At 61.4% G+C, this 26582-nt stretch overlaps 9 protein-coding genes across 9 annotated transcripts; 3 read left to right on the top strand and 6 right to left on the bottom strand.

Annotated features, from left to right (window-relative positions):
- Positions 1–438: 438 nt before the first annotated feature.
- On the bottom strand, positions 439–1378 carry JCM10292_001716 (uncharacterized protein; the record flags this gene model as incomplete). Its single annotated transcript, XM_076648668.1, has 3 exons — positions 439–767; positions 839–970; positions 1033–1378. The coding sequence occupies 3 exons, from the start codon at positions 1376–1378 to the stop codon at positions 439–441; spliced, it is 807 nt and encodes a 268-aa protein (XP_076505857.1).
- A 417-nt stretch (positions 1379–1795) lies between these two features.
- GPI14 (glycosylphosphatidylinositol-alpha 1,4 mannosyltransferase I) lies at positions 1796–3274 on the bottom strand (the record flags this gene model as incomplete). The annotated part of the gene is made up of 4 exons (XM_076648667.1): positions 1796–1981; positions 2044–2145; positions 2222–2519; positions 2577–3274. The coding sequence occupies 4 exons, from the start codon at positions 3272–3274 to the stop codon at positions 1796–1798; spliced, it is 1284 nt and encodes a 427-aa protein (XP_076505856.1).
- Positions 3275–3538: 264 nt separating this feature from the next.
- Positions 3539–8286, top strand: TRS130 (transport protein particle complex II subunit TRS130; the record flags this gene model as incomplete). The annotated part of the gene is made up of 20 exons (XM_076648666.1): positions 3539–3787; positions 3842–4225; positions 4289–4385; positions 4448–4701; positions 4757–4915; positions 4980–5287; positions 5348–5664; positions 5726–5844; positions 5909–6028; positions 6091–6295; positions 6363–6500; positions 6555–6670; positions 6728–6855; positions 6911–7034; positions 7104–7173; positions 7231–7272; positions 7333–7586; positions 7646–7726; positions 7795–7995; positions 8074–8286. The coding sequence occupies 20 exons, from the start codon at positions 3539–3541 to the stop codon at positions 8284–8286; spliced, it is 3579 nt and encodes a 1192-aa protein (XP_076505855.1).
- Positions 8287–8936: 650 nt separating this feature from the next.
- On the bottom strand, positions 8937–14517 carry JCM10292_001713 (uncharacterized protein; the record flags this gene model as incomplete). The annotated part of the gene is made up of 21 exons (XM_076648665.1): positions 8937–9029; positions 9087–9880; positions 9940–10247; positions 10302–10343; positions 10402–10627; positions 10683–10757; positions 10824–10858; positions 10916–10992; positions 11049–11249; positions 11311–11414; positions 11473–11497; positions 11870–11953; positions 12021–12817; positions 12874–13152; positions 13291–13524; positions 13587–13619; positions 13678–13757; positions 13815–13891; positions 13949–14149; positions 14210–14319; positions 14394–14517. The coding sequence occupies 21 exons, from the start codon at positions 14515–14517 to the stop codon at positions 8937–8939; spliced, it is 3999 nt and encodes a 1332-aa protein (XP_076505854.1).
- Positions 14518–14922: 405 nt separating this feature from the next.
- On the bottom strand, positions 14923–16326 carry JCM10292_001712 (uncharacterized protein; the record flags this gene model as incomplete). The annotated part of the gene is made up of 3 exons (XM_076648664.1): positions 14923–14985; positions 15167–15270; positions 15333–16326. 3 exons carry the CDS (start codon positions 16324–16326, stop codon positions 14923–14925), a joined length of 1161 nt encoding a protein of 386 aa, XP_076505853.1.
- Positions 16327–16825: 499 nt separating this feature from the next.
- JCM10292_001711 (uncharacterized protein) lies at positions 16826–18449 on the top strand (the record flags this gene model as incomplete). The annotated part of the gene is made up of 5 exons (XM_076648663.1): positions 16826–16836; positions 16949–17070; positions 17132–17276; positions 17348–17407; positions 17462–18449. The coding sequence occupies 5 exons, from the start codon at positions 16826–16828 to the stop codon at positions 18447–18449; spliced, it is 1326 nt and encodes a 441-aa protein (XP_076505852.1).
- An 893-nt stretch (positions 18450–19342) lies between these two features.
- Positions 19343–20550, bottom strand: JCM10292_001710 (uncharacterized protein; the record flags this gene model as incomplete). Its single annotated transcript, XM_076648662.1, has 5 exons — positions 19343–19396; positions 19479–19541; positions 19631–19660; positions 19780–19842; positions 20545–20550. The coding sequence occupies 5 exons, from the start codon at positions 20548–20550 to the stop codon at positions 19343–19345; spliced, it is 216 nt and encodes a 71-aa protein (XP_076505851.1).
- A 670-nt stretch (positions 20551–21220) lies between these two features.
- JCM10292_001709 (uncharacterized protein) lies at positions 21221–22500 on the top strand (the record flags this gene model as incomplete). The annotated part of the gene is made up of 7 exons (XM_076648661.1): positions 21221–21265; positions 21317–21425; positions 21489–21623; positions 21698–21826; positions 21897–21982; positions 22090–22179; positions 22264–22500. The coding sequence occupies 7 exons, from the start codon at positions 21221–21223 to the stop codon at positions 22498–22500; spliced, it is 831 nt and encodes a 276-aa protein (XP_076505850.1).
- Positions 22501–22904: 404 nt separating this feature from the next.
- Positions 22905–25139, bottom strand: JCM10292_001708 (uncharacterized protein; the record flags this gene model as incomplete). Its single annotated transcript, XM_076648660.1, has 6 exons — positions 22905–23069; positions 23130–23330; positions 23395–23463; positions 23990–24268; positions 24334–24547; positions 24955–25139. 6 exons carry the CDS (start codon positions 25137–25139, stop codon positions 22905–22907), a joined length of 1113 nt encoding a protein of 370 aa, XP_076505849.1.
- Between the last annotated feature and the right edge of the window lie 1443 nt (positions 25140–26582).

Below are 26582 nucleotides of genomic sequence, written 5' to 3'. Positions count from 1 at the left end.
GAAGAGCCGGTCTGCAAGTTGGCGAGAGGGTCAACGAGAGCCGAACGGCAACGCTGCGGAGCTGAAAGGTTGACGCACTCGATGTAGGTAGGGCAGCGGCGGATCAGAAACGTCTTGCCCGAGAGCGCCTAAACAGGGTACAGACCAAGAGACCGCTCGTTCAGGTGGCATCGAGCGAGCGCCGCGGGTGCGAGAGCGTGACAGCGAGGAGGGGCACGGCGACCGCCACGGCAACTTTTCATGACTCTATTGTGGCTCGAGCAGTCGGCGTATGAAGCTGTGGTCGGAAAAATGCGGGAGTGAAGCCCGAGGACTGCGAAGAGCGAGAGACAAACGCACCGTCAGGAAGTGCTTCATCTCGCGAGGTGGTCGACGAAGCAAGGGCAGAGCACACGCGCAGAACAGCCTCACAGCTACTTGTCATGCAAGCAGTCGGCCTCAGGACCACGCATTCCGCCGCCGCAAGCCGTCGACTACTCTAGCGACAAAGCTGACCGTCGGGAGCGGTGACGCCGACTCAACCGTCGAGAAGCTGTTGTCACCGCTGCTTGTTTCGACTTCTTCGGCGCATGGGACAGTCTCGGCGTCCGCCGCCTGGCCGCGCTCGGAAGTCGCGGTCAGGTGCGGAGGGACGGTTGGCGACACGGGCGAAGCTTCGCAGCCCGGGGCGGCGGCGAGGGAAGCGACGGCGAGCGGAATTGTGAACCGACCCCAATTGTGGCCAGGCGTTTCAGGCGTGATCAAGGGGGGATCGAGCGAAGGAGGAGCTGGCTCAGAGGTAGGCTCAAGCGGGAGTGTCCGGCAGCCGGCCTCCGCCAACCCGATGCGAGGCACTCACGCGACAAAGGAAGTGCTTGCGGTGACGAAGCGCATGTGCTCGGCAGCATGGAGCGCTGAATGTCGCTTGCGCTCCAGGTCGGGTGCTCCTTGCGCTGGAAGTCGAGAAATCGCCGCCTGGCCACGTGCAGCGCTGTCGTCAGCAGGAGGGACCACTGAGTATTGAACCGCATGGGGACAGGTAGAGTTGCGCACCGAAAAGCCCGCTCCACCTTGACTCGCGCCGAGCCCGTATCGCCTCGAGGCTCTGCTGGATCACCGCAGCGACGTCCTCCTCGCCTCTCTTGAGCGACCTGCCGTGGTTGTGGCGGTAGCGCACGAAGAGTGCCATGTCGCAGCGGTCATCCTTCTCGAGCAGGATCCAGAAGGCCGGATAGACGGTGTGATAGAAAGTCTCCATCGAGCGCGTCCACAGCGGGCATCTCGATGACGCGGGAGTGTCAGGAGCAGCGAGTGCGGTGTTGTACAGCTCCTCCGGCAGCAGACGAGCCATACGCTGCGGGTCGACCGTGACGATGGGGAGGGGGGCGCGGGAACCCATGGCGGCGACTATCAAGATGCAGGAGACAGGGTACCTATCCAGGCTTGCACGAGCTTCTCCGCCTTCTCAAGAGCCACGGCGAGCAGCCATGCGCGAGCGGGATGCGACGAGTAGCGCAGAGGCGAAGTTGGCCAGTTTCCGAGACTGGTGTGCACTGAGAAGTGCTGCTCGAGCTGGCGACAATGTGCGCGCGTTGGTAGCCCAAGTCACTGCCAAGGAAGACCGGCGAGCAGCTGCTGCGTGCGCGACGTCGAGGTGAGAGGCAAGCGCGAGAGGGAGCGGTGCTCGGGGACATAAGTGCTGAGCGCCTCACAGTCAACGCCTCAGGCGCGCTGGAACTTCATCTCTCTCGTCTCTTTGTGAGAAGTCGGGCGACGCCACACAGCGCACGAGACGAATTGTAGTTCAAGTACCATCCTATTCGACCTTTCCGCGCAACTTGTCCAACTCCCCTGCACTTCGCTGGACAGGCCGATACGCCCGCAGCAGCTCCACCAAGACCCAGCTCTGTGCAAAAAGGAAGACGATGCCCGCGCCCCACACGTGGCGGTACACTGGCTCGCCAAGCATCTCGAGCCGGAAGGCTTGCGAGAGCCAGAGCGCCTGGACGGTAAGCAACAAGTGTGTCAGGGCAAGGGGCACGAGAGCGTAGAGGAAGGACGCACCTGGCTCAGAACCCAGAGCGAGGCGGTGAAGAGCGCGCGAGGGAGGGTGAACGAGAGCGACGGGAGCGCGGCGGGAAGAAGCCAGAGGTACCAGAGGAAGTACTGCGCAGGCGTTAATATGCAACTGATCGGTCAGTCAAGCTCGACCAGGGCAGGAGAAGAGAGGAGAGCGGCTCACCTGCGACGTGCAGACCTTGTTGAGCGTCACAAACGCGAAGGTCTGTACGAGCCATGCGAAGGGGAGGTCCTGCGCCCCAAAGAGGAAGCCGAGACCTAGAGATAGAACGAGTTGCGGTACGAAGGCGGAGAGCGGGCTGCGCGCGAATTGCTGGGTGGGCGAGAGTGAGGCCGAGGCTGGAGAGGCGGCGGGCGAAGACGATAGGTAGAACGGGTAGAAATACGAGGAGAAGTTGTGTCGATGATCGAGGCGCGACAGGTGATACAGGAAGGTTTCTCGGAGGAATGGCTCGCCAAAGCTGGAGAGCGACAAGCGTGAGACGCTTGAAACGGAGGAACGAGAGGGGCCAGCGTACAGGAGGTACAACCCGATGTTCAGCGTCATGAAGCACGTGAAGCTGATCAAGCCAAATCGCACAATGCGCGCAAGACTTTGTCGCCAGTCACGTCGGCCGCCACCGGCGAGTGCTGCGAGAAGGCTCGACCCGTACAGGAAGGGAAAGATCTTGACATGAACGGCGAGGCCGAAGAGCGCGGCGGCGGTGTCCCAGCGCTGCTGCTTCGCAAGCGAGAGCACAGAGACGACGACAGCTCCGATTATGGCTTCGCTGCTACCCCTCGTCGAGATGTTGGCGATGATGGGATTGAGGAGCCAGATGGCGGCGACGGCTCGCCCTGCGTACGTAGCGGTCGTCCCTCGTCGTCGCAAGAGTCGGTAGAGTAGAGCGCCGACCAGCAAGTCGCACACGGCGAAGCAGACCTTGCCAAAGTCGGGATGGAGGCGGTGGTTGGGCGCGACTAGAGCGGCGACGAGCGGCGTATAGCGGTAGGTCGATCGCGCGTAGGGGTCACCGAGCCAGCTTGGTGCATACGCGCCCTCTGCGGTGCTGCACGAGAGGCTGTGCGGGTCGACCAGACACTTCGCTGCGTCCGAAAAGACGAAGTAGTCGACGTCGGTGTAGCGGACTGCGCCGTGGTGGTCCTGCCAGTGTCCCCAGACTAGCAGTATGGCTCTCAGCGCTGCGCCTAGCCCAACTGCGCGTGCGAGCTGCATCGTCGAGGGACAACAAGGCGCGCGAGCAACTGATGAAACTCTCTCGCCTCGTCCCGCTCTTCCCGCTCGCGCTGAGAGCTGCTTGAGGTGCTGCACGGTGAACAACACGCTCGCTAAGCCCTCTAGAGCGTCAGTAGCTCGCACCTGAGGCGCGAGCGCGCTTCTCGCACGTCTCCCCCACTTGGCTCGCACCGGGATCGACTGGGACAATCACGCGCTCGAGGAGCTGCAGGAAGGACGCGCAGTGTTGAGCAGGTGGGCACGATGCTAGGCCAGCGCGTCGGCGTTGCCTTCGAGGCTTTGCCATCCAATGCCGACTACGAGTCGGTCCGCGCCGACGTTGAGCGCCATCTCCCGCTCCGCAACCTCCACTGGGTCCGCAAATCCGCCGCCAACCGCACCATCCGCACCATTCAGACCCTCCCACTCGACGTCCGCCCGCTCGACTCGTTCCGCGGCAAGACCGACCTCCTCGACCGCCCGTACCTGCACCTGCTCTTCGTCGTTTGCGACGTGCGTCAACATACTCCTCCCTGGCGAGCAGACCGCTGACAATCCATATCACAGGACAACGAGGTCTACCGCGCATCGATTCGCACCCAAATCCGCGAATGGCTCGACACGATCACGGCCAAGCACCATCAAGAGTGGCTCATCGTGCACGTCACGTCGGGCAAGGGCGGCGTCGCCAAGTTCTACCAGCGCAAAGGCGCCATCGTCGACAAGATCAAGGCCGACTTCAACACGGGCAAACGCGACCGCTGCATCCAGGTCGTCCAGGGCGCATCCGAGCAGGACCCGACCGCGTGGGCAGAGTTCCTCACCAAGGTCAAGGAGGGCGTCGTCGCGACGTTCGACTCGAACGTCGGTCTGTACGAGGAGAACGTGCGCAAGGCCGACAGTCAGCGGCAGCTCGACGGGTGGCAGTACCTGCCGTTCTTCCGGCAGAAGGTGCGTCGCTTTCGCTCTCTTGTTGAGGCACGACTACCGAATTGACCGCTCGTGAATCCACAGGAGGCGCTCGCCGACTCATTCGAGGCCATGACGCTGTACGAAGACGCGTTGATTCAGTACGACGAGCTCGAGGCCGCTTTTTTCCAGAACCTGAAGGGTGCGTAGGTCTCGGAAGGATGTGTGCGTAAACTTCAATTGACGCTTCGGATGTGCATGTAGAACAAGGTCAAGCGGCCTGGTTTCGCAACTTCGGAGGTCTCGCCGCCGGAGACGACGCCCTCCCGCTCATTTCCACCGACAACAAGCCTTATCGCAAGCTCATCGACTCGAACTCCATCCCCATCTTCGACTTTCGCATCTACCTCTTTGCGCGGCAAGCGACCATGCTCTTCCACCTTGGACGGGTCGTCGAGGTTGCAAGGCGAGGAGCCTACTTCATCAGCACGTTTGCGCGAAAGCTGCGCGAGAACCAAGTGAGCTCTACCGTTCATCTCGTCTCCGCTGCAGAGCTGATTCAGAGATCCGCAGGCCGCTCTCGGGCAGAACTTTGTCGAGTCCTGGACGTACTCGGCTTGCCTCAATGTTGTCGCCGAGTGCGAGGGACGCATTGAGCAAGACCTTTCGGACCCGTCATCGGTCGCCTTCATTGCCGTCAAAGCCGAGCTGCTTGAGCTCGCAAAGAAGCAGGTGCGAGCGGTCATGTTGGTGCCCGTCTGTGCAATCTCGAGCTCAGCCTTCGCTTGCGCCGCAGCTCGACAAGATCGGCATGAGCGCAGGCCACCTCCCCGCCGTGCACCCTTTCTCAATGAGCTTCAACGAGTCTGCGCCCGGCTCCTCGGCCCTCTCCTCCTGCGCGCCCTCCGCCTCGAGCGGCATGCAGCCGCCGCAGCGGTCCAACCCGCCCGTCACGCGCCGCGACCTCCTCGACGGCATCGCAAAGCAGGACGTATTCGATAAGCTCTATGTCGACCTTGCGCAGAAGACCATGCAGGCGTACCAGTCGAGCGGGCGGAGGCGCTGTGCGGCGAAACTGCATGCGTTCCTCGCCGCTCTCGAGCAGTACGTCTTGCTTCCGTACTCTCCTCCTTGCGGCGCCCGCTGAAAATCGTCCTTTCACAGTCATCGCGAGCGACTCGTCAACGCGCAAAAGCTCTTCTCGCAGCTCCCTGCGCACTACACCGACCTGCGCTGGACCGCACTCGACGCGTACCTTCTCTCGCGCTGCACCGACTTGCAGGCCGCGCTCGACATGCCGCGCGACCAGCTCTTGTCGACGCTCGCGCTCGTTCGCGCCGGAGTCGAGTACGGCAGCCCGAGATGGAGCCTCGATGCGCTGCTCGACGGAGACGACGGCGCGGACCTGGCGGCGCAGAACGAGAAGCTTGCGAAGAGGCTGATGGACGACGTGTATCGGCTGTCGGCGACGCTGACCAAGGGTGCGTGGCTGTCTCGCTTTCGCACTCGAATTTCGTCGTTGCCTGACTCGCGAGTGCGCAGACTTTGCCGCCGTCGCGTTTCCGACGTTCTCGATTACGCTCAAGGAGGGCTGTGGCGAGCGTCCAGTGGATGAGGACGGTATGCGGGCGACCGTGCTCGTGAGGAGTGTGCTGCCTTGCGTGCGTTGTCGCCGCAGTTCCATCTGGCCCCGGATTCCTGCTCACTCGCTCGCCTATCGCACAGGACGTCCGCGTCGACGAAGTCCGCTTGAAGCTGGCGACGAGCGACGGGGAGCAAGTCTGGCTCACGGGCGGGGCATGCACGCTGCCTCCAGGCGATACGGCCGTGTCGGTCTTCTGCCCGGTGCGTCTCCTCTCACGAGACAGGCATGCAGCTCGCTGACCGCATCCTGCTCGAGTGTTCAGACCTCGGTGACGGGCCGCCTCACGCTCGAGCTCTCACAGCTTCGCTTCTCGCGCATCATCTTCCAGTACTCGCATCGGCCCGTCTCGGACCGCAACCTTGCGCCCGATCCGCGCATTGTGCCCGTCTCACCAGGAAAGCAGCCGAGCATTTATCTGTCGCCGGACCACCAGGCTGTTACGATGTATACTGAGGAGCCTGACGCAGGTGCGCCGCCGTTCCTGTCTGCTCGCTCACTCGACGCTGGGGAGATCGCTGACGCCGTGGTACGCAGTGCATCTCGATCGCGAGCGACAATTGATCATCTGTGTCGACCCAGGTCGCAACCAAGTCAGCCGCATCACGTTGCGGTTCGACGTGTTCGACCAGGACGTCGTCTTTGCCGTTTCGCGTTCGGCATGCTTGGACAAAGGTTTGCTCCGATTCTTCCAGGCAAAGATATGGGACTGAACTTTGTCCCAAGCAGGTGTCCGGATGACGAGCGACGGCGACGAGAGTCTCGTGCTCGAAGGGCTCAAACCGTTCGAGATCGTCAAAGTCTGCGTTCCGCTAAGCGGGCAGATCATCAATCCGGTCGTCGAGGTCGGTGCTACAATATGCCTGTGCTTCTACAATGGCTTACGCCCAGAACTTTTGCAGTTCTCCACCTCGGCAGAGTACACGACCGCAAAGCGACCCCAGACTCGCCGCACGTTCCGCCGCACAAGCACCTACTCCGTCGCCCTCCCTCTGGCTGTCAACGTGCAGGACTACTTCCGCGAGCGGAGGTGCGTGTGTTCCTCACAGCCTTGCAGGCATCGCCTTGACCCGCCGGTCTATCAGCCTCCTCTCCAAGTTCTCCGTCACGTCAGACGGCATCCATGGCCTCAAGGTCAAGTCAGCATGCATCAGTGCACCTTCACAAGTGACAGTCAAGCCATGTCGCTTGGAGGGTCATGCACCAGTCGTGAGCCGTCTTGCTTTCGACAAGGCTGCGCGACCGACAACGCTGAGCAACCTGCGATGGCGCACGCAGGTCATCTCGCCGCTTCAGACGGCCAACTTCCTCTTCAAAATCGCTTGTGAAGACCCGGCGAGCGTCAGCGGTGCGTTACGCTCTGTTTTGCCTTGAATGATGCGCTGACCTGAAACTGTTCGCGCAGACCCGCTCCGCCTGGTTCTCACCTACTCTTCAATCGAGCACCGTAAGTGCAAGGTGCTCTCAAGCTACATCGTAGCGGGACACTGACGCCATTCGTCGCCAGGTCTGCGAATTCGCGTCTCGGTCACTGCGCGAGCAAAGCTCTCGACTCCCGATCTCATCCCGCACCGCCGCTGGATTCTCTCCGCGCTCATTGCCGAGTCGCTCTCGTTGACAAATCTGGACGAGTACTGCGCGAAAGAATCGCTCGAGCACCTCGGGTACGACGAGCTCGCGTGGATCAAGCGATGCGAGATGTGCCTCGTTCAGCGCGAGAAGCGGAATGCGGTGCTTGCCGCCATCCAAGATATCTACGGAGTGCGTTTCAGCTCATGAGATCGAGCAACCGAATGAGCTCACCACTTGCGCTCGTGTAGGACTTGCGAGCTGCTCCGTCGGGCGATGCTCTCGACTGCTGGCGGACCCTCGAGATCCCGCTTGATCTTCCCGCTCTTAATGTACGTATTTTAACGCACTGAGCACGTGTCCCGCAGCTTCGGTGCGCTGACAATCCTCGAACCTGCAGGTCCTGAACCTCGTCCGTATCCAGCCCGCGCTCTCGCGGACCGAAGTCGGGCAGGCGATTCCGGCGACGCTCACGATCCGCTCTGTGTTCCGCTGGCGCCGTGACGCAAGCGAGGAACCCGTACGCTTGAGATACGCCGTGGTCGCGAACACGGGCGAATGGGTTGTGAGCGGGAGGGCGAAAAGAGAGTTCGTTGCCGACGTGAGTCTCTCGCTTTTCGGCTCCCGCGTAGCCTGATCTCAACCCTGTGTGAGCTGACGCGTGATCCTCATTCGACAGGACGACGTCGAGCTGTCCGTCCCTCTCGTCCTCGTCCCGCTCCGCCCCACCGCACTCTTCCTTCCCTCTGTCGCCATCCACACAGTCCGGTCAGCGAGATCAGGCGTATCCAGCCAGATTACGTGCGAGACGCAGCATGTCACGGCGGCGACGACGGTCGAGGTTCTCCCCATCACGCATCGCACGACATTCGAGATTTCCGTGCAGGCTTGATTGTCGCTGTAGACACCCCTTGTTGCCATACTAGCGAGTTAATGGTCGATTCGCGCGACTCGAGAGCTCGACTGCGACGGTCGACGCAGACGCGGTCGATGCGACGGGACGAGTCACTCCCAGTCGATTTCGCAAGGGACGACTCTGCAGGTCGACCGACGATGTGTCGACTTGACAGGAGCGCAATATAGCACTTCCCAGCCAGTGTAACTTTGTCTCTTTCCCTCACGCCCCGAACGAGCGAGAGCATGGAGAAACAGCGTGAAAGGCCTTCTCAAATGGTGCGTGCTCCCGCTCGACGACCAGCGTCGCACTCTCCCTCGACATGAAGATACCCACATGGATCACAATACGATATCCTAGCGCCTCGAGACCATGCGAATGCGGGCCGAGACATGCCGAACTTGCTGCTTACTGCGCGACATCGCCTGAATTGTCGAGGAGAGGGCGGCTCAACGTGGACTTTCTTCACCCTGGACGAGCGCTGACTCTCTTCCTTCTGCGTGTGCTGCACGGAGTTTGAGCAGCAAGTCCAGGAAATGCGGTGTCGGGCGGGAAACTCGGGCGTTGTGGTGGCTTGCTCGAGCCTGAATGATGATGAACAGCTGAACAAAAGCGTTTGCACACGTCTTGCGAGGCCTCGAGCGGAGCTATTCCATTGCGAGGCGGAGGATGCGCTCGTCGGACGGTGCGCTGGTCTTCAGAGCGGTAGCAGCTATCTTGTGCGCCCCTTCGCCGGAGAGCTGGTGCACCAAAACGGATCAATCGAGATCGTCGCAGACGAGAGAAAAAGGACGCACCACCCAGCACCACGACTTGCCACCGTACTCCTCGACCTCGTCGCCTTTTCGCACCGTGAACGTGTAAGTCTTCGCCGACAAGCCCAGCTCCTGGCAAGACTTGTTCTCGTCGAGCCCCTCAGCGCGCAGCATCTCGCGCACGGCGTTGCGGAACACCTTGTTGGGCACGCAGCTGAGTCCGACAGCGCCGAAAGTCGTCCCGTGCTTGCCGCGCATGTGCTTGAGGACGTCCGGGTAGGCGAGGTGGTCGGAGCACGCGCCGCAGCGGAAGAGCGCCGTCACGCGCGACAGCACGGCGTCGATGTCGGCATCGGAGAGAAGGGCGCGTAGTGGGGCAAGGGGTGAGCCCGGGCGGTCGGCGACGAAAGGGCGCGGTTCGACGGCGATGGCGAGAGAGACTGAGGCAGGAAGAACGGCGCCGTCTTCGGCGAGCACACGGCCAATGCGGCTGGAGAGCTGAACCTTGGCGTCGTGGATGCAGCTCAGGACGTCGGCGAAGGCTTGGGAGGCATGAGCCTGCGAGTAGGGCGAGGCGCCGAGCGAGTCTTCCGGGCACCAGAGTGCCTTGACGCTTGGCAGCTGAGCGAATGCGTCAAGCGAGGGCGACGCGGCACGCTGGGCTGGGCTGAGAAAGCCGACGATGTGGCGGTAGAGCGGCTCAAGCGACGCCTTGCGCAGTCTGCGGTACTCCAGCTGCTGATCCCATGCCTCAAAGGCGGCGATGCGCGCCTTACGGCGACGGCGGTATTTGAGGTAGGCGAGCACGTTCTTCTTGACATCGCGCCAGGTCACGCCTGCGGAATGTGTCGGGTGTCAGAAAAGCACACGGCGGGATGGAGAGGAAGCCACGCACGCTCGAAGTCGTCGTGATAATGGTCCCAACAGCCCGTCGAGGCCGAGAAAAAGTCGCAAAGCTTTGTCGCCATGATCTGGAGTTCCACGTGGGAGTAGAACTCCCACACCTCGCGCGCGTCTTCGTCATCATCGTCGCTCTCCTCGCCGCCAGCGTCGTCGCTGTCGTCTTCACAGAATTTCCTCCACTCCTGCTCGTCCCAGTCGGACTTCTCGCGGAGGCGAGCCAGCACCGCTGAACGCGAACCGCCGGAGCAAAGCCACCAATCCCAATCTTCCCACCACTCGTCTTCGAGCAGGTCTGCCATCCTGAGAGACTTGACGGATCAGCGGAGCCTGCTGAGTTGCGAGCTGAACACGTACTCGCTCTCAGTGAAGCCGCGAGAAACGAGTCTGTCTTTGAGTCTGCGGGGTGCAACGTGCGTGAGCTGAGCGGAAAGCCTCGTCGCCAGACAAGGCGCACTTTGTAAGCAGGTTGCGGCGGTGCTCGGCCTCATTTCGCTCGTCGACGACGTCCTGATGCTTCACGATGGCCCGCGCATCGTTGTTCTGCGCAGTGATCGTGTGCGCCCGTTGCAAGACGTGCTGCTGTAGCGCGAGGTCGACGGGCTCATGGCGCATTAGAGCGTCCACTTCGACGAGCAAAAGAGCCGCAGATTCGGTGAGCAGGTCGGGGAGGAAGCAGCCAACTGCGACGGCGGCGGGTGAGACTGGCTTCAGAAGCGCGGAAACATGGACACATACAGGTGTTGTTGCTGTTAAACTCTGCCAGGGGAATAGGAGTCGGGTAGAAGAGCGTTACTGGGTGCGTTCGTGATGCTGCGACGGGACAGAACGAACCGCGCGTCTCGACGCAGCAGACATAGGCAGAGGCATGCAGCGCACGTCCCGACGCCTCGAGCTCTTGCTGCGTGAAGATGCTGGTATGTGGCGACAATCAGCGCTGGTGCGGGCACCGAGGGGCAGAAGTCACGCACTTCTGCCTGAAGCAGTCCGAGCAGGCGCGAACTCGCAGGACCTCGCTACGGCTGACGTCCACCTCCGAATCGCAGATCTGCCGCATTGCATGTCAGCGAGATCTAATAGACGGAAGAGAGCGTTGAAACGCACCTGGCATGTGTGTCCCTCCAGAAAGTGAGCGTATTTGAGCTCATCCATCGCACCGGCCGTCAGCTCCGGCCAGCCCTCCTTCTTGCGAACAAGCGACCAGAGGGCGTCAGTCTTGGGCGAGCGGGTCAGGAGGAGGCAGCGAAGCGATTTGGTCGTCTGCGAGAGCGCGAGGAGCGTTCCGGGTGTGGAGTGCTCACAAATCTGCGTGTCGGCGGTCGGCTCAGCCCCGCAGAATATCTCTGATGCATGATGAGAACCATACGAGCAGGACGAGCTCAAGCGGGAGCGTCGAGAAGCGGTCGACTGTCGAGGAGGCAACCTCATCGACTTCGTCGTCGTCGCCTGTCTCCGAGTCAGTCTCGGAGTCTGTGATTACGAACAGTCAGCCTTCTCCACGCTGGAACGGTAGACGAGCCGAACGCACCCTCCCAAGGCGGCCGTTCGTGTTCCTGTTTGCGAGGGCGAGCCGGAAAGACGGGTGACGAGGAAGCAGGCACGTCCATCAGAGGCGTCAGGAGCACAGGCGTGCCACTAGCTCCTGCCATCGAGGCGATTCAAGTTGAGACGACGAAGGAACCGAAGGCAGGCAAGGCGAACGCGCGTCAAGTGGGGCAAACGCGATCCGTGCACGCAGAAGGCGCCGCAGCGAGCAGCGTGTCTGAAAGACCGCGACGAGCACCTACGATCAACGGATTCCACCCGGACTGAGCGCGAAGAGCGCGCCGCATGAGGAGGAGCAAAGGGCCGCGTCTCTCTCTCTCTCTTCGTCAAGTGCTGTGCCATAGACCGAGCTTCACGCCCTACCCCACGAGACCATGCACCGTGATCTCGACGACGGGACGGTCCGTCGAGGCGCTGAGCTTGTGGGACATGAGATTGACCTCCTGCTCCGATTTGCCCGAGACCTGCGGAGCGTGAGCGGCGATGTCAGCAGGTGACTCTGCAGAAGAGGCGCGAAAAGCGTGCGCGCACGATCCAATCCCAGCTCTTGTCCTCGTACAGCCGCACGCCGCTCGCCTCACACAGCTCGACATCGTATGTCTTCCCGAGCCGGCACACATCGTCCGGCGACGCCTTCTCGTCGAGCCCGATTTCACGCAATATCCCGCGCACGGCGTCGCGGAACGCCTTGTCAGGCACGACGCAGCCCGCGACAGTTTGAGCGCTGGAGGCGTTGTGCGCGTCGCGCAAGTGCTCAACGATGTGCGGATAGGCGAGCTTGCGCGAGCAGAACCCGCAGCGGAAGAGCGCCGTGACGCGCGAGAGTACGTTGTCGAGGTCGACGTTGGAAAGACGGGAATGGAGTGGAGCCAGGACCGAGTTGGGACGGTCGGCGCGGAAGGGAGAAGGCTCGACGGCGAGCGCACGGCGGACTGAGTCGGGAAGGGCAACGCCGTCCACGAGAAGCACGCGAGCGATGCGGCTGAAGAGCTGTACCTTGACGTCGTGGATAGAGCTGGTGAGGTCGACCAAGGCGAGGGAGGCGTGGTCCTGCGAGAACGGTGAGGCGCCGAGCGAGTCGTCCGGGAACCACAGGGGCCGAATGCTGGGAAGGTGGGCGAAGTTGTCGAGCAAGGGTGCCGCGTCGCGGTGTGCCGGACCAAGGAGGCCGAGGACGTGATTGTAGAGTGGCTCAAGCGTTTGTCTGCGCTGTTGACGAGACTTCCGGTTCGTAGCCCACGACCGGGTCGCGACGCGATGTTCTGCTTCGCGGCGCTTGTGCTTGAGGTATGCGAGGGCGAATGTTTTGACCGGGCGCCATTCCACGGCTGTCGTAGAAAGAAGTCAGAACGGCAGCTCGAGGGAGTGTCGAAGCGGTACGCACGCGACGCGTCGTCGTGTTCATGGTATCCGCACTCAGTCAAGCTTGTCCGGAAGAATCCGCACAGGTCCACCCGCATCGAGTCAATCTCGAGGTTCAAGTACATCCGCAAGAAGTCTTGAATCTCGAAGCCGTCCGAGGCCCTGTAGAGGCTCGCCAGCTCTTGTCCAAGTCGTGCAGCTATGGCGTCGCGCGAGCCGCCGTAGGGCAGCCACCACTCGGTGTTGTACCACCACTCGTCCTCATCAAGCAATGCAACCCTGCGAGAAGAGCGTGAGCTGACTGCGGCAAAGACAAGATCGCGCGAGCGTAGCGCACTCGCTCGGGTGGAACCCGCGAGGGACAAGCTTGCGCTCCAGTCTACGGATACGTCAGCTCTCGCGGATGCTTCAGACAACGTAGAAAGGGAGATAAGCGCACCGTGAGCAGAGCTCGTGCGCCTTGTCAATCTTGAGCCGTTCTTCGACAATGTCGTCGTGCGCTCGGATCCTGGCGATTCGGAGCGCAGTGACGCCACGACTGCGCGGCGGACACGCAGGTAATCTACGATAGCTTGGCGCGTCGGCGTGCGACTCCTTGTTCGGCTGTGCGCTGCGCCCTCGGCGCGGAACAGCTGGCGTGACTGCTCGATGACTTGTGGAAGGAAGAAGTAGTCTGCAGGGTCGATGGCGGGTCAGACATGGGAGTTGCCGTGTAAAGCGATGGCACGGAGATACACTGAGTGATTGAGCACCAGCTGTTGGGCTTGACTGTAACGCAAGGCAGCGTCAGCTTGCTCTACGAGGACTTCTGGAGGCTGCAGCGAACCTCTCGTCTCGACGCAACAATCGAGTGTCTCGTCGTGCACGCGAGGTCCAGACTCGTATAGAACCTTAGCGGTCAAGAAGCTGGGTCGGATAGGTCAGAGTCCGTCTGTCAAGCTGAGTGAGAGTCAGGCAACACACGATTTCCTGAAGCACGGCCTGCAGTAGCGGACTCGCAGCATCTCGAAGCGCGAGACGTCCTCGGTCGAGCCGCAATTCTGTCCTGTTTGTGAGCGGAGCGTTTCGCGAAACGAGCAAACCGGAACAGGACAAACCTGGCAAGATGTTCCAACGAGTAGGTGCGCCCAGGCGGCCTCGCTCGGTGCGTCCACCATCGCATCTGGCCATCCTTCCTTCCAACGAACGGAGCGCCACAGGGCCTCGGTCTTGGGCGAGCGAGTGAGGAGGAATCGGCGAAGCGACTTTGTCGTCTGGGAGAGGGCGAGGAGCGAGCCTATCGTTGCATGCTCGCAGATCTGCGGGTCCAACATGTTACGCCGCGCTCTTGCAGAATCTACGTATGCACTGGGGCGTACCAGGAACACCAGCTCGAGCGGCAGCGGAGAGAAACGGTCGGTAAGCGGCGCGACGGACTCCTCCTTCTGTTTCTCGTCGTCATCGTCATCGCTATCGTCCGTGTCAGAGTCTGCAAGAATCTGTGTGAGCAGTGCAGCTTGAGTCGCACAAGGCCCAATGTGTGCGGTGAAGCGAAGGACGCACCCTCCCAGATCCGGACATGTCCTGGCCGGCGAGCCTCGTACGGAAACACTGGGCGCGGAGGAGCAGGCTTGTACGACGAGGTGAACAGCGAGTACGGCTCGTGCGCTCCTACTCGCCCGCGCATAGCAGCAGGAGGCCAGCGAGTGGACGCAAAGAAGGCAGCGAAGCGATGAAGTCGGGGAAGAGGTGCGGCAAACGTGCGGGGCGCAGCGGGTGGGCGAGGCACAAGCTCTACGACACTGCTTCCGCGAACGAAGCACAAGCGAGTGAAAGAGCGAAGCACGAGCACGTGATTACGACTTGCGAGGGAAAAAGAGAAAACGACGGGAGTGCATCATTGCGTGCGAGGTTTGGGAGTAGCGCTACGATTATTGACATTCTTGACATAGCGAGAATGGGAGATATGGCTACAAAACGAGTGACTGGGTTGAGGGGGTCGTGCTGAAGAGCTGTACGAGTGTCTGCGGGTTGCCGCGCGGCGGCGAGGTGAAGGAACGAGAGAGTCCAGTGAAGCGAATCTAGAGTATGTCTAGGAGCTACTGATGGTCACGTAGCCCGTGAGCGTGCCGATCGTGAAGCCGCCAGGGTTGATCTGTATCAGGAGAGGGAATGAGGGAACAAACGAAGCAAGGCGGTGCGAGTGCAAGCGATTTAGGGGTAGGCGCGGGCCGTGAGGGTGCGCGAGGCAAAGGGTTGGCGGGCGTCAAGAGAGGAGGAGGACTTGCGGGGGAGTCAGCTGGGGATCTCGACGGCAGGGTGAGGGAGGAACGCACGATCGGTCGCGTGGTGAAGGTGTAAGTACCGCCGTTCTCGTCGGTCGAAAGAGGGGGCGAGGTCGCAGCGGGCGGAGCAGTTGTCGTCGAATCTGCCGGTGTGGCTGCACCATGGGAAAAGGTTTGTGAGATCGCCGTATGACACGAAAGTGAGGAGGACACGCACTGGTAGACGACGGAGGCGTCGTCTGACTCGACGACGATGATGTGGTGCTTGAGCTCGTGGTAGTTGTACTGCTCGAGCTCGATTCGCTCGTCGAGCTGGAGCTGGAGGAGGACGAGGACGAGGAGGAGGAAGAGGAAGAGCTGGACGAAGAGGACGACGATGTCGTGGTCGAGCTAGAGGAGGCAGAGGGGGGAGGCGTGGTCAGGGAAGGCTCAGACGATGTTGGTGAGGAGGAAAGTGTGGAGCTTGGAGAAGACGGAGAGGGGTCCGACGAAGAGGAAGAGGAAGAGGGAGAAGTGGTGGAGCTCGACGGTGTGACATACGAGCTACTGGTGGTGGTGGTGGTAGACGAAGTTGTCGTCTCGCTGCTCGACGGCGCTTCCGACGTCGTCGAGCTCGACTCGGGTACCGACTCTGTCGACGACGCCGTGCTGACGACGGAAGACTCGGACCCGCTGACGTAGCTCAGGCTCGTAAAGGTGGTGTAGCCGACGCTGACGCTACCGCCCGGCGCGGTCGAGCTGCTCGAGCGCGAGTCGCTGAGCTGCGCGGCATCGTTGCTGTTGCCGTTGTTCTGGTTCAGGCCGACCCCCAAGCCAACTCCGAGTGCGACGGCAAGGATGGCGACAGCGCCGAGCACGGCAGCGATGACGAGCCAGCGCTTGCGGCGCCAGAACGAGTCTTGCCCGCCGTCGAGATCGTCGAATTCGTCGTGGTACGCCCCTGCGCCGACGCCCAATCCGCCCGCGCCCGCTGTGCTATGCCGCCCGGGTGCCCAGTAGGCCGAGGCCGAGCCAGCCTCGCTGCCTGCGCTGCCAGACAGCGGGCGCTGGTTCCCGAGTTCGGCCATTTCAGGATCGTCGTGGTAGGGGAGGCCCGAGTAGGGCTGCGCCGAGTACATGTCGCCCGAGAAGCGAGGCTGGTCTGCGAGGTGCTCGGTGTAGTCGCCTGCGCCGGGCGGGGCGTGCCCGTAGTACGGGTTGTTGTAGGCCATGAGAGGGCGGAGGGGAGGAAGGGAAAAAAGCGCGAGCGGGCGTGCTGGTGGCTCGAGCGAGTGTCGAGCAAGCTGTGCAAGTCCCTGCAGGTGCTTCTGCGCTGTCTGCGTCGATGCAGGACGCGGTGCGAGCGAGGTGCGGACGCCAACCCCGGAATTGAGCGATGAGGCGGACAACGGCGACTCCGAGCGTCTGGCTTCCGAGAGTTTTGCGAGAGCTGCGCGCGGCCATACGAAAGGTACCGGATCCTGCCTGACTTGCAGCTGCACTCTGGACCCGAGTGAATGCGGCGACGAGGCGGTGCAGCATCCCTTCTCTCGCTCCTCCAGCACTGGCGAGAGCTCGCTGCACCCGGGAAGACCGCAGAGCTGGCGCCGAGATCTAAGCCACTGCCCGCCGCTAGCCTCCCGCTGCGCTTCCTGCTTGTTCGCTCCCTCTCGACCGCCTCGTCATCTCCCTGCGCTTGTCTAGCCGCACAGCTGGCCGTCAAAAGACATGATGGGCGAACCGTGCCCGAGCAGACGATTGCCGTATTGCGACTGATTGATCCAGAACACCGGTGCGCTGGCCCGCTGGCTTGCTCGCCCTCGACTGCTCACTGGGTCCCCGTGTGTCTCGCAGAGAACCTTTCGTCTCGCTCGCCAGGCTTTTCCTTGCATGCTCCCTCTCACCTGTAGAAGGGCTCCTCCGCTTTGAGCTCGACAACATCGGCTACTCGACCACGCTCGGCGGTCTCGCACCCGGTACATCCGCCCTCCGTCGCGTGCACCTTGTCTCGCTCGGTCTCATCTGAACCTCACTCAGTCTTCGACCTGTGGGTTCCGCTGAGCATCGCCCGCGATGTCGCCGACGAGCTCGACAGACTGGACGAGTTGGCCGCGCTACTCGAGTGGGAGACGAGGCAGGCCTACTCGGTCGAGGACAAGGAGGAGGGCGGCCTGGTCCACAAGTGCGTTGCTCTTCAAGGGTGTTGGATTGACCAGAGTCAGCAACTGATCAACTGGCTTGCCTGCGCTGCAGCTGGAAGATTGGTGCCGACTGGCTCGACCCGCAAGACTACAGCACAGCAAGCATGCTCAGGTGCGCATCCTCCGCACTTCGGCAACATCCCCTCGCTGATTATCGAGGATTTAGCACCTCTTTCCCGCGGATCCAGCTCCTTCCCTCCGGCACGCAAGTCCGCACGCTCCTCCCACCCCTTTCGTCCATCCCTCCTTTCACTCCCGCCTCCGACCAACCGTCTCGAACCGAATCAAGTTTCGACGCATTATGGTGCAAGCTCGTCGAATGGAGTGCGCACACGTATGAGGCGTGGCTCGACTCGCTCGACTCGACCTCACATCAGCACACTCCTGCCGCTCCGCCGGATTCGCTTGCGGCTCAGTCCCGCTCTCTTCGCCCAGCATCTCCCTCTTCCCCCGCCGACATTCAAACGTCAGGCGGCGCCGACTTGACGCCCTACTACCTCTTCTCGACGCTCGTCCCTCTCCTGCGCCTGCAAGACCTCCCTACGCCGCCCTCTCCCTCCATCGCGCCCTCTACCAACCCTCTGTCGAGTCTCTCCTACCTCCCCTCCCTCCCGCCGCTCTCTCGCGCTTCGCTCCTCCCTCCGCCGCCCGGCACAGAGAGACGCGCGAGCGACGCCCCGCCCGTCCCGCCACACGCGGCGCTCTACCTCGTCGACGCGATCTGCCGCATTGCGCTTCACGGGTACTGCACCGGGGCAGAGTCCGCGCCGTCTGGCGCGCATGGAGCTCTCGCCGGGCAGCGCGAGCGGGAGGGGCGTCGGTCGGCTGCTGCGGCGCAGACATGGGCGGATCAAGTCGACGAGCGGCTTGAGGCGCTCGAGCTCTGCTCGAAGGGAATTGATACTGGACAGGGAACGGCGCGTGAGGACGAAGAGGCGGGCAAGACGGAAGAGGCCAAGGCGCAGCGCGCTCGACTCGCGCGGATCGAGGCGGGCGTACAGCGTCTCGTCGCGCAGTCGACGGCAACGCTGCGAACAGGGACCTCTGCTCCTTCCGCTGTCAACAGGGGCGTGCTCGTGCAGCAGTGGAGATTGCTCGTGGGTGTCTTCGTAGCTGGGGTCGCCGTCGGGGCGGGACTGGCGATGCAGACCTGAACTTTTCGTACTCGGGATCCGGCGTGCAAGGTCGCTGTCAGTCAGCTTTCACCGTCTCCTCTCAGCGAGCGATACATACGGGTTCAAAGCGACATTGGCATTCCGCGAAGCGACTCTGCCTCCCAAACCTCTCGCCTCTCACGCTTCACCACCTGCCCCTCCTCCTCCTTCCGCCGCCCTGCACGACCGTCGTCCTCGTCGTGCTCGTCACCCTCTTGCCCCCTCCCGCTGCAGCGGCGTGTCCGTAGCTCATTCTGCCCACCGGAAAGACGCAGTCAGTTCCTGCTCGACACGCGCAGTGCGAAGGATGCGATTCACGGGCGGCCATACGAGTATTCAAGCGTCGGAGAGGCGTAGGTCGAGAGGGGAGGAGCAGCCTGGTGCGTCGTCACGGTGTGGACCGTGTGCGAGCTGGCGGAGAGAGAGTCAGCGACGGCGGACTCTGCTTGCAGCGAGAGCAGACGGACTTCCAACGCCTCCTGTGTTCGTGCAGAACCGTACGAGTCAGTTTCGACGGCGTCCGAGGCGGTGGGCACACAGGCAAAGACTGACCTGCGCGAGAGCGGCGTGGAGAGGAAGCAGCCCATTGGAGAAGGCGGAGCTGCCCTGGGCGGACAGTCGAGCCTGCTGCGCGAGCGAATTGTGCTTCTCGCTGCCACTTTGCGCGGGCTAGCGGGAGTGAAGGCCGGGCGGGAGAGGAAGCGAGTGCAGCGGCCTTCTCAAGCTGAGATATGACGGCGCATGGCTCTCCTTGACTAGCCCATCCCCGCGCTCGACGAGCTCTCAAGCTTGCTAAGCTCTTGCGCGGACAGGAGGCTCGGACGAAGTGAGAGCAAGCGATCCTTCTCATGCACAACTCGAGCTACGCCATGTTCGCGTCCACGCCCACGATCTCAGCGCTTCTGCCACCCCGACGGCTGCGCGTTCTGCATGCCCTGCATGGCGTTCTGCACGTATGACCTTGTCGAGTATCAGCGCACTGCGCTCTACAAGGGCACGCGAGCGAGCGAGACGGCGAGCGAGACGCACGCTCTTGCCCTGCGAGCCGGTCGACGGGTTGTGGTACGCGCCGTGCTGCCCGTGGAACTGGTTCTGCGAGAGACGTTCAACGTTCGTGAGTCCTGTGCATGTCCGGACGGGACAGAGCCTCTAGACGAGCGAAGGGAGCGAGCGCGACTCACGCTGACCTGGGCCTTCATCTCGACGCCGTACTGCAGGCTTTGGGTCAACGGGCGTTTGACTGGCTTGACCGAGCGCCCGGGCAAGAGGACGGGCAAGAGGAGGGCTCGTTGTCCAGCTGCAAAGAGAGGGTGCACGAGCGTTGACGCACCTGGCGCATCTGGGGCGAGACGTTGGGGTTTTTGCTGAGACCGTCGTAGCCGTGGTAGACGTTCTGCGACGAAGACGAACCATCACATGAGCTGGACCTTCCTAGCGAGCCGCGGCACCGGCCCCAGGTGCGCCGACGCGAACGAAGCGTCGCGTGACGGGCCTGTGTCGGCGTGTTGCAGCTTCGCCAGAGAGTCTCAGACAGGAGCACTCACGTGAGCGTTCTTCTGTTGCGCTCCGAATCGTCGCCAAGGCGGAGCAAGGCGAGACAAAGGGACGTGCGAGGCGATCCGAGCGGGAGTGTCAGCGTCGGAAGCAAGACTAAGAGTCCGGCTAAGCGAGGCTGGCGAAAGGGGCGTGTCTCGACGGCACGATAGTCGCTTGAAGACGGTGTAGCAGCGCGTTATTGCAACTAGACGGTCTTTGGTAGAGTCCAACTCTGAGGAGACAAAACGGAGACAAGAGTGCACAACGAGGGTAGCTAACGGTGGGCCTGAGCGACGACAAGGGAGCGACAGGGCGGGTGTGAATAGGAAGATACGAGCCTTGAACGTGGGGGTTTGTCGGAGCGAGCGAGAGGAACGAGTCGAGCGGAAGGGAACAAGCGTGAGGGGTGAGCGAGGACAAAAGGGAACCGTGAATGGAAGGGGTCGAGGCGCTGCGGTGCGAGCGGCGACTCGCCGCCTGACAGGGAGCGGGTGGGGTAGATGGACGCGCGTGAGCGAGGGCGTGGGACCAGGCTAGCACGTGAGCAGGAAGGACGGACCGGCATTCTGAGTGTGCGCAACTGAGTCTCGGGTTGAGAGTGCAAGGTTGAGATGGGGAGGAAGAGGGAGAGAGGTAGAAATCACGAGCGACGGCGGGACGAGAGGGCGGCGATCTCCGCTCGGACGAGCGAGCGCCCACGTTCTGCGCGCTGTTTGGGCGCTCAGAGCTACTCACAAGCCGCTCGCGTGCGCTGCTTTTGGGATAAAGGCTCCAAGTGAGCGTTGCACGCGCATCTTGTTCGGAATGTCAACACGACTACAGCAGCAAGCAGGGCACTAGAGACGCAGCTGACCCTAGCCAGAGTGCTCTGACAGTGGCACGTTGTAAGCTGAGGCCATCCTTCCAGCTGAGTTCGGTTGAGCAGGTCTGAAGAAAGAAAACAGCGGAACAAGTTCCTCCTTCTTTGGGCGCGGCCTGCTCTTCAGCACATCCAGGAGCAGCCAGCAGGCGAAGTAGAGCACCGGAAAAGCTCAAAGAGAAGGGAAAGCAGCCTTATGGCAAGCCTCGGTAGCCAACTCTAGCGTGAGAGCCAAGCAAGCGCGCGAGTGGGTTCACCGCCGTCAATAAGCCGCCTCAACATTGCAAGCGTGGCCGTCCTAAGTTGCCTGTTGCTGTCTGCCATGATCCTTTGCCAGCCACTCCCTGCCCACCCCCGTCGGGGGGCCGTCCTCATCATGGCGCCCACCCCCGTAGTCGACCTCGTCGCGGCCAGCGGCAAGGTGCGTGAGCGCCTTGTACTCTGCTGAGTGCACGCTGACAGACCGCTACAGCACTCCGAAGTGCTTCTCCTCCACATCAACGGCCCCCTCAAGGAGCTGCTTTCGGACCTCAAGATCTTCAAGTACAACGTGTCTGTCGGCGAGCGCTTCAAGCGCATCAGTACGTGTCTGTGCTTTTGCGCTGCCAAGTGTTCAGTGGGTCTGACGCGCTGCCCGCACACAGACAAGGGTGATCTCTCCCTGTGGCTCATGCTCAGCAACGAGTACATCGCCTCGATCCCAACGTCCTCAAAGGACAGCACTGCCCAGCGTGACAGCTGGTTGGGCTACCTCTGCCTTGCTGTCAAGGACATGACGCGTATGTCTGCCTTACACCCTTCTGCCAAAAGAAACCGGTGCTGACATTGCATCATCTCGTCGCCACGGATCGAGTGGGCCTGGCAACGACGCTCAAGCGGATGCTCGGCGCCGCCTTTGTTGGGAAGATTGACAGTATGAACTACCTCAACAATGCGGGCAAGGACGCGTGGCGTGCAAAGGTGCTGGAGGTTAAAAGCCAGGGTACATACGGGCGTTCCCCGCCCTGCGTCTTTGGCTCGAGTGCTGATGCAGACTATGCAAACCGCCACAGCGCCTCCAAACCTCAAGAAGCAAGTCGGCCACATGAAGGACGCCCGCGTCAAGGCCGCCCTCCTCACCCTCAACGAGGACCCCGCTGTGCGCTGGATGTTTCGCTCGAACTGGCCTTGCAGACAGCACATGCAAGCGCTCACAGGTCAAGCAGGAGACTGACTCATGTTTGACGCGCGCAGAACGCTGAGTAGGACCCAAACCTGTACCCCAAGGCCAAGGAAACACCTTCAAACTTCCCGTACGGTCCCAACGCAAAGGCGCACAGGCTCACGCGCCGCAAGGTGCGCTCAACACTTGCTTGGCTCAGGCACACACAGAACTGACATGTAGCGTCAAGCTGATTGACTTTCTCGCCGCAATATAAGAAGGAGGAGCTGGTCAAGGCTTTGCGCATGAAGGACCACCAGTGGAAGACCCTCAGCAAGGAGACCGCCAACATGCTGGCCAACGAGGGCAAGGCAGAGAAGAAGCTCAAGGTTGCCTTGTCAGGCTCGGGCTCCTCGGTGGTCAAGGGCACCAGCAACACGGGCGCTGGCGGCAATGTCAGGGCGCACAGCAGCTTGGTCAGGACAACAAACACACCAAGCTGTGCAGGCCTCTAGGGCAAGGCAGGGCAGAGTATGTTGTCCTGGGAGTCAGCAGTCCCTCCAGACCTGCTCTCCTGCAACATGTGCTAAGCAAGCGTGTTGCAAAAGAGCTTGAGAGATCTTGGGCATGGAAATGGTCTGCTTGTTGCTGCAGTCAATGAAGGCACGGGCGGACCGCCCAACGGCAACGTTGGACTTGTCCGCATGGAGAAAGGTCAACTGCGCGCATGAGCAAACCATGATCAATCCCTGACCGCAGCAGCAGCCAAGCAAGAGTGAAGCGCTGGACTTGCATCAACTTGCAAGGCAGCAGCGGACGCCTGGTCCCGTGCCAACTTTGCGCCCGCACGCCCAAATGTGTCGAGTTGGCGCTCGAGCTGGTAGCAGACAACTCAGGGTCACCACAGTCTTGCTCATGTCTAGATCAAGAAACGCACAGTCTCCTTGGCCTGCTGGATTTCCTGGTCGGTGATGCCGAGATCGCCAGGCAAGCACCCCTTGAGTCGGTACTCGACGAGAAGGGTGATGATCTTGGACAGGTGCTTGTTGGTGTGATAGAAGTGGTTGTTGACAGCAATTGACGGCTGCACGGGGCTTTTGATCAGCGACTGGTGCAAGGAGAGAGGTTGCCTTTGTCAACGCACCACATCCACACGCTTGCCCTGCAAGTCCACGGCCCACAGAAACTCTTTCAGCTGTCCATTGTGATCATTGCGCTGGATTGAGACGCCGAGACGGCGCGGCGTCACGCCGAGCGAGTTGACGAAGGTTGGCGTGAGCGAGATTTTGGACCTTCTGAGCCAGCCAAGCACATTCAGTAGCCCGTACATGCCTTCCTGCGTGACCTGCGTGTTTGTCCGGGCCGTTGTCAGCGCAAGAAGGCAGAAGGATAAGAAAATTCAAAGCTACCTGGTTCGAGAGGAGGCCTTCTGGGCTGAATAGCTTCTTGACCCTGCCGACGTGCTCTTGCGCAACTTCCTGGGAACCGAGGTAGCAATGATCAGTACTGCCAACCGTAGATACACGCCGCAACGGAAAGATGGAAGGCACTTGCACCTCCGCAGCTTTCGCGCCAGCCCTGCTGGCCCTATTGAACGCAGTGCACCCGTTCAGGCCGAGAGTCCTCTGTTGCGGGAGCGCGAGTCCGGAGGGATTGCTGAGGAGGAGATGCATGTTTGTCCGCGGCGCTTTGCGCTTGCCGGTCTTCTCTTGTTCTTACTGTTGTCTGGATACCCCCATCGATGTGACAACACACTTGCTGGGCACCTCCGGGCGTCAGAGCAAGAGTCGTTTGCCGATTCGTCTTTGCACCGCCTCGCCTCATTTTGTCTCTCTTCCTTAGCCAGTTCTCTCCAACCATCTCAGTTCTGCCGCAGGTCCTGCGAGATCCGTATCCACCACCATGCTGGTTCAACTTCATCAGCCAACCACCGTCGACCGGCATCATCCTCCCTTCCCCCGGAACGCAAAACACCCCAGCTCTGTGGTTGTGCTCGAACAGCACGCAGTTGGGCCGCTGCCAGCCTTTGCAGGAAGTGATGGTGGCGTCCTCAATGAGGTTGACGACGGCGTGCACCTTGTCAAAGTTGAAAAGGCCGGTTGCAACCAGAGCGAGGCTGCAGCTCTTGGGAAGCTCGGAGTCTGCGGTTGCGATTGCATTGCTTTTGCCGGTTGAGAAGCCCTCGTTGTGGACTACTTGTGCGACAAAGTTGGCGTCGCCGTGGATGGCGATGTGCGCAAGGGGAACACGGTTGCCGCTCGTGCCCTTCTTCTTCTTGCACGCCTGTTGACTGCAGTTCAGTGGATTGGTGACCTCCTGGAACGGGAAGCGCAAACAGCTGGACTCACATTGTGCAACTTCATGCGGCCAGTGCCGCTGTCGGCCCCCGCCGCCTGCCTGCCGTAGATCACCCTGAATGACTTGCAGATTGGCAGCAGCAGCTCCTCCCAGCATCTGAGCGCAAGTTTGTGCGCAAACTGGAACATTGTCGGGTCCTTGAGGTCGAGCAAGAGACCCAACTTGACGTCGCCCAGGCCCTTCTGCTTGGTGAGCTCGACGGGGCTGCAGACGGTGACTCAGCCATGCTCTGTCAACGTCACTGCAGTGCGCTTGTAGACAACACCAACATTCGATCGCGAGGTAATGGCCGGGCAGAAGCAGACGGCGGAAGGCAGGGGGCCAATGCGGCCACCAGCACGCCAGTCGTAGCGCGCGAGCTGCAGGACAACCTGGCCAAAGTGCTGGAACAAGCCCAGGAAGTGTGCATAGCGCAGCTTGCGCAACAAGTTGACGTGCAGATGTGTTGAAGAGAAGCTCACGGCTCTACGCGCGCGTTCAAACGACCAGCGCCGCTTGACCTCGTCAAAGAGGTCCGACAGAGCCAGGTGTGCATCTGCAGACTTTGAGAGTCAGCTGAGCCCAACAGTGGAGCGAGGGAACGACTGACCCTCGAGGAGCTCGTCGCCGACCAGCTTGTCGAAGGCGAGACGTCGCCGCGCTCCCTCGTCGGCATCAAGCGCCGCGAGGCGTAGGCAAGCCTTGGAAAGCTGCTTGCGCTCTTTGTGATCTGCTCGCTACCCTGGAGCTGGGCCTGGGCGGGCGGGAGAACCAAAGAAGCAACCGTCTGCAGGGCGACGGGTGAGAGCGGCTTCATCGGGCTCGGCGGCATTGTCGACGCGCGCAGGATCCCAATCCCGGGATCCCTGCAACATCAAACACAGCCCGTCCTTGCAAACAGGAGCCGGATGAAGTGCAGAGGGGAAGATCGAGAGGAGCCTGGGCCGGGCAAGACAGAGTCCCCGCCCTTTTCCTTGCCGCATTGGTACGCTCTGCAAGCTTATCTGTGTGCAGCAGGTAGGCAGGCACCTCTTCTGCAGACACCGCAGGATGGCACAGCTGCCTCTGCTCCCTGCGCGTCTTGTCCAGCTCGCCTTCAAAGCGGATCTCGTCGGCTACGGCTACGCTTCTCGTCTCGACGGCGGGGTCCAGGCGCAGTACGCGGCAAGGAACCCAACTGCGCTGACAGTCACCTTCGACAACGCGCCGCGCGCACAGCAGGACGAGGCAATCGACCTGGTACATGTTGACCTGCTGCATGCTCAACGAGCGACTCAGATACGGTACCCACTCGCCGCGTGATGGGGTTCTCTCGACAGTTCTGCGCCGGCCTGACTGCCGACGTGGGACGCCGCAACCGGAACGGCCGTTGGGTGAGTTCCACCGTTCTCCCGTCGCGGTGTCAAGGGCTGATCGAAGCGGACATTTTGTACTGCAGCTGGGTCCCCTCCTTGACTGCAACTCTTGCCAGGGTGGCTTTTTGGACAACAGGACCCGGCACGGCCATATCCAGAGTCACCTGAAGCACCTTGTAAGACACCTTGGCACGTTTGCCGCGCTATCGGAGCGTTATGACTGCGCCTTACACTACAGACGCACAGCGTCTGTACAGACACAACCTGCGTTGATGACTACTTTGGCAACATTGTCAAGCTGGGTCTGGGGCGTGCAGGCTGCGGGGCACGAGGTGCAGACCCTTAACCTTGGCATTGTGCTCTTCTGCAACTTTGTAGAAATGAGATAGCAGTGATTAGCAACGCCAACTGTAGTACGGTAGAGACACGCCGCAACAGAAAGACAGAAGACACACACACCTCTGCTGTTTTTGCGCCAGCCCCACCAACCCTGTTGAAGGCAGTGGACCCGTTCAGGCCAAGGACCCTCCCTTTGCCCGGGATGCAGAACACCCTACTTCTGTGGCTCTGCTCAAAGAAGACGTGGTTGGGCCGCTGCCAGCCTTTGCACAAAGCAATCAGGCGTTCTTGATGAGGTCGACAACGGTGTGCGCCTCACCAAAGCTGAAAAGGCCTGTGGCAACAAGGGCAAGGCTGCAGCTCTGCAAGCTCCAGTTCTGCAATTGCAGCTGCCTTGTGGTTGCCGGGCAAGAAGGTCTCATTGTGGAACCGCTGTGTGACAAAGTCGGCGTTGCCATGGATGACAATGTGCGCAAGGGGGACATGCTTGCCGCTAGAGCCCTTCTTCTTACGCGCCTGTTGACCGCGAGCCATTGATTGTTGACCTTCTGAAACGGGGAGACAGC

This window comes from Rhodotorula paludigena (assembly GCF_050403205.1).
Source record: "Rhodotorula paludigena JCM10292 DNA, Rt_paludigena_JCM10292v1_ctg17, whole genome shotgun sequence".
Taxonomy (NCBI): Eukaryota; Fungi; Basidiomycota; class Microbotryomycetes; order Sporidiobolales; family Sporidiobolaceae; genus Rhodotorula; species Rhodotorula paludigena.
This window is presented reverse-complemented; position numbering and strand designations above follow the sequence as displayed.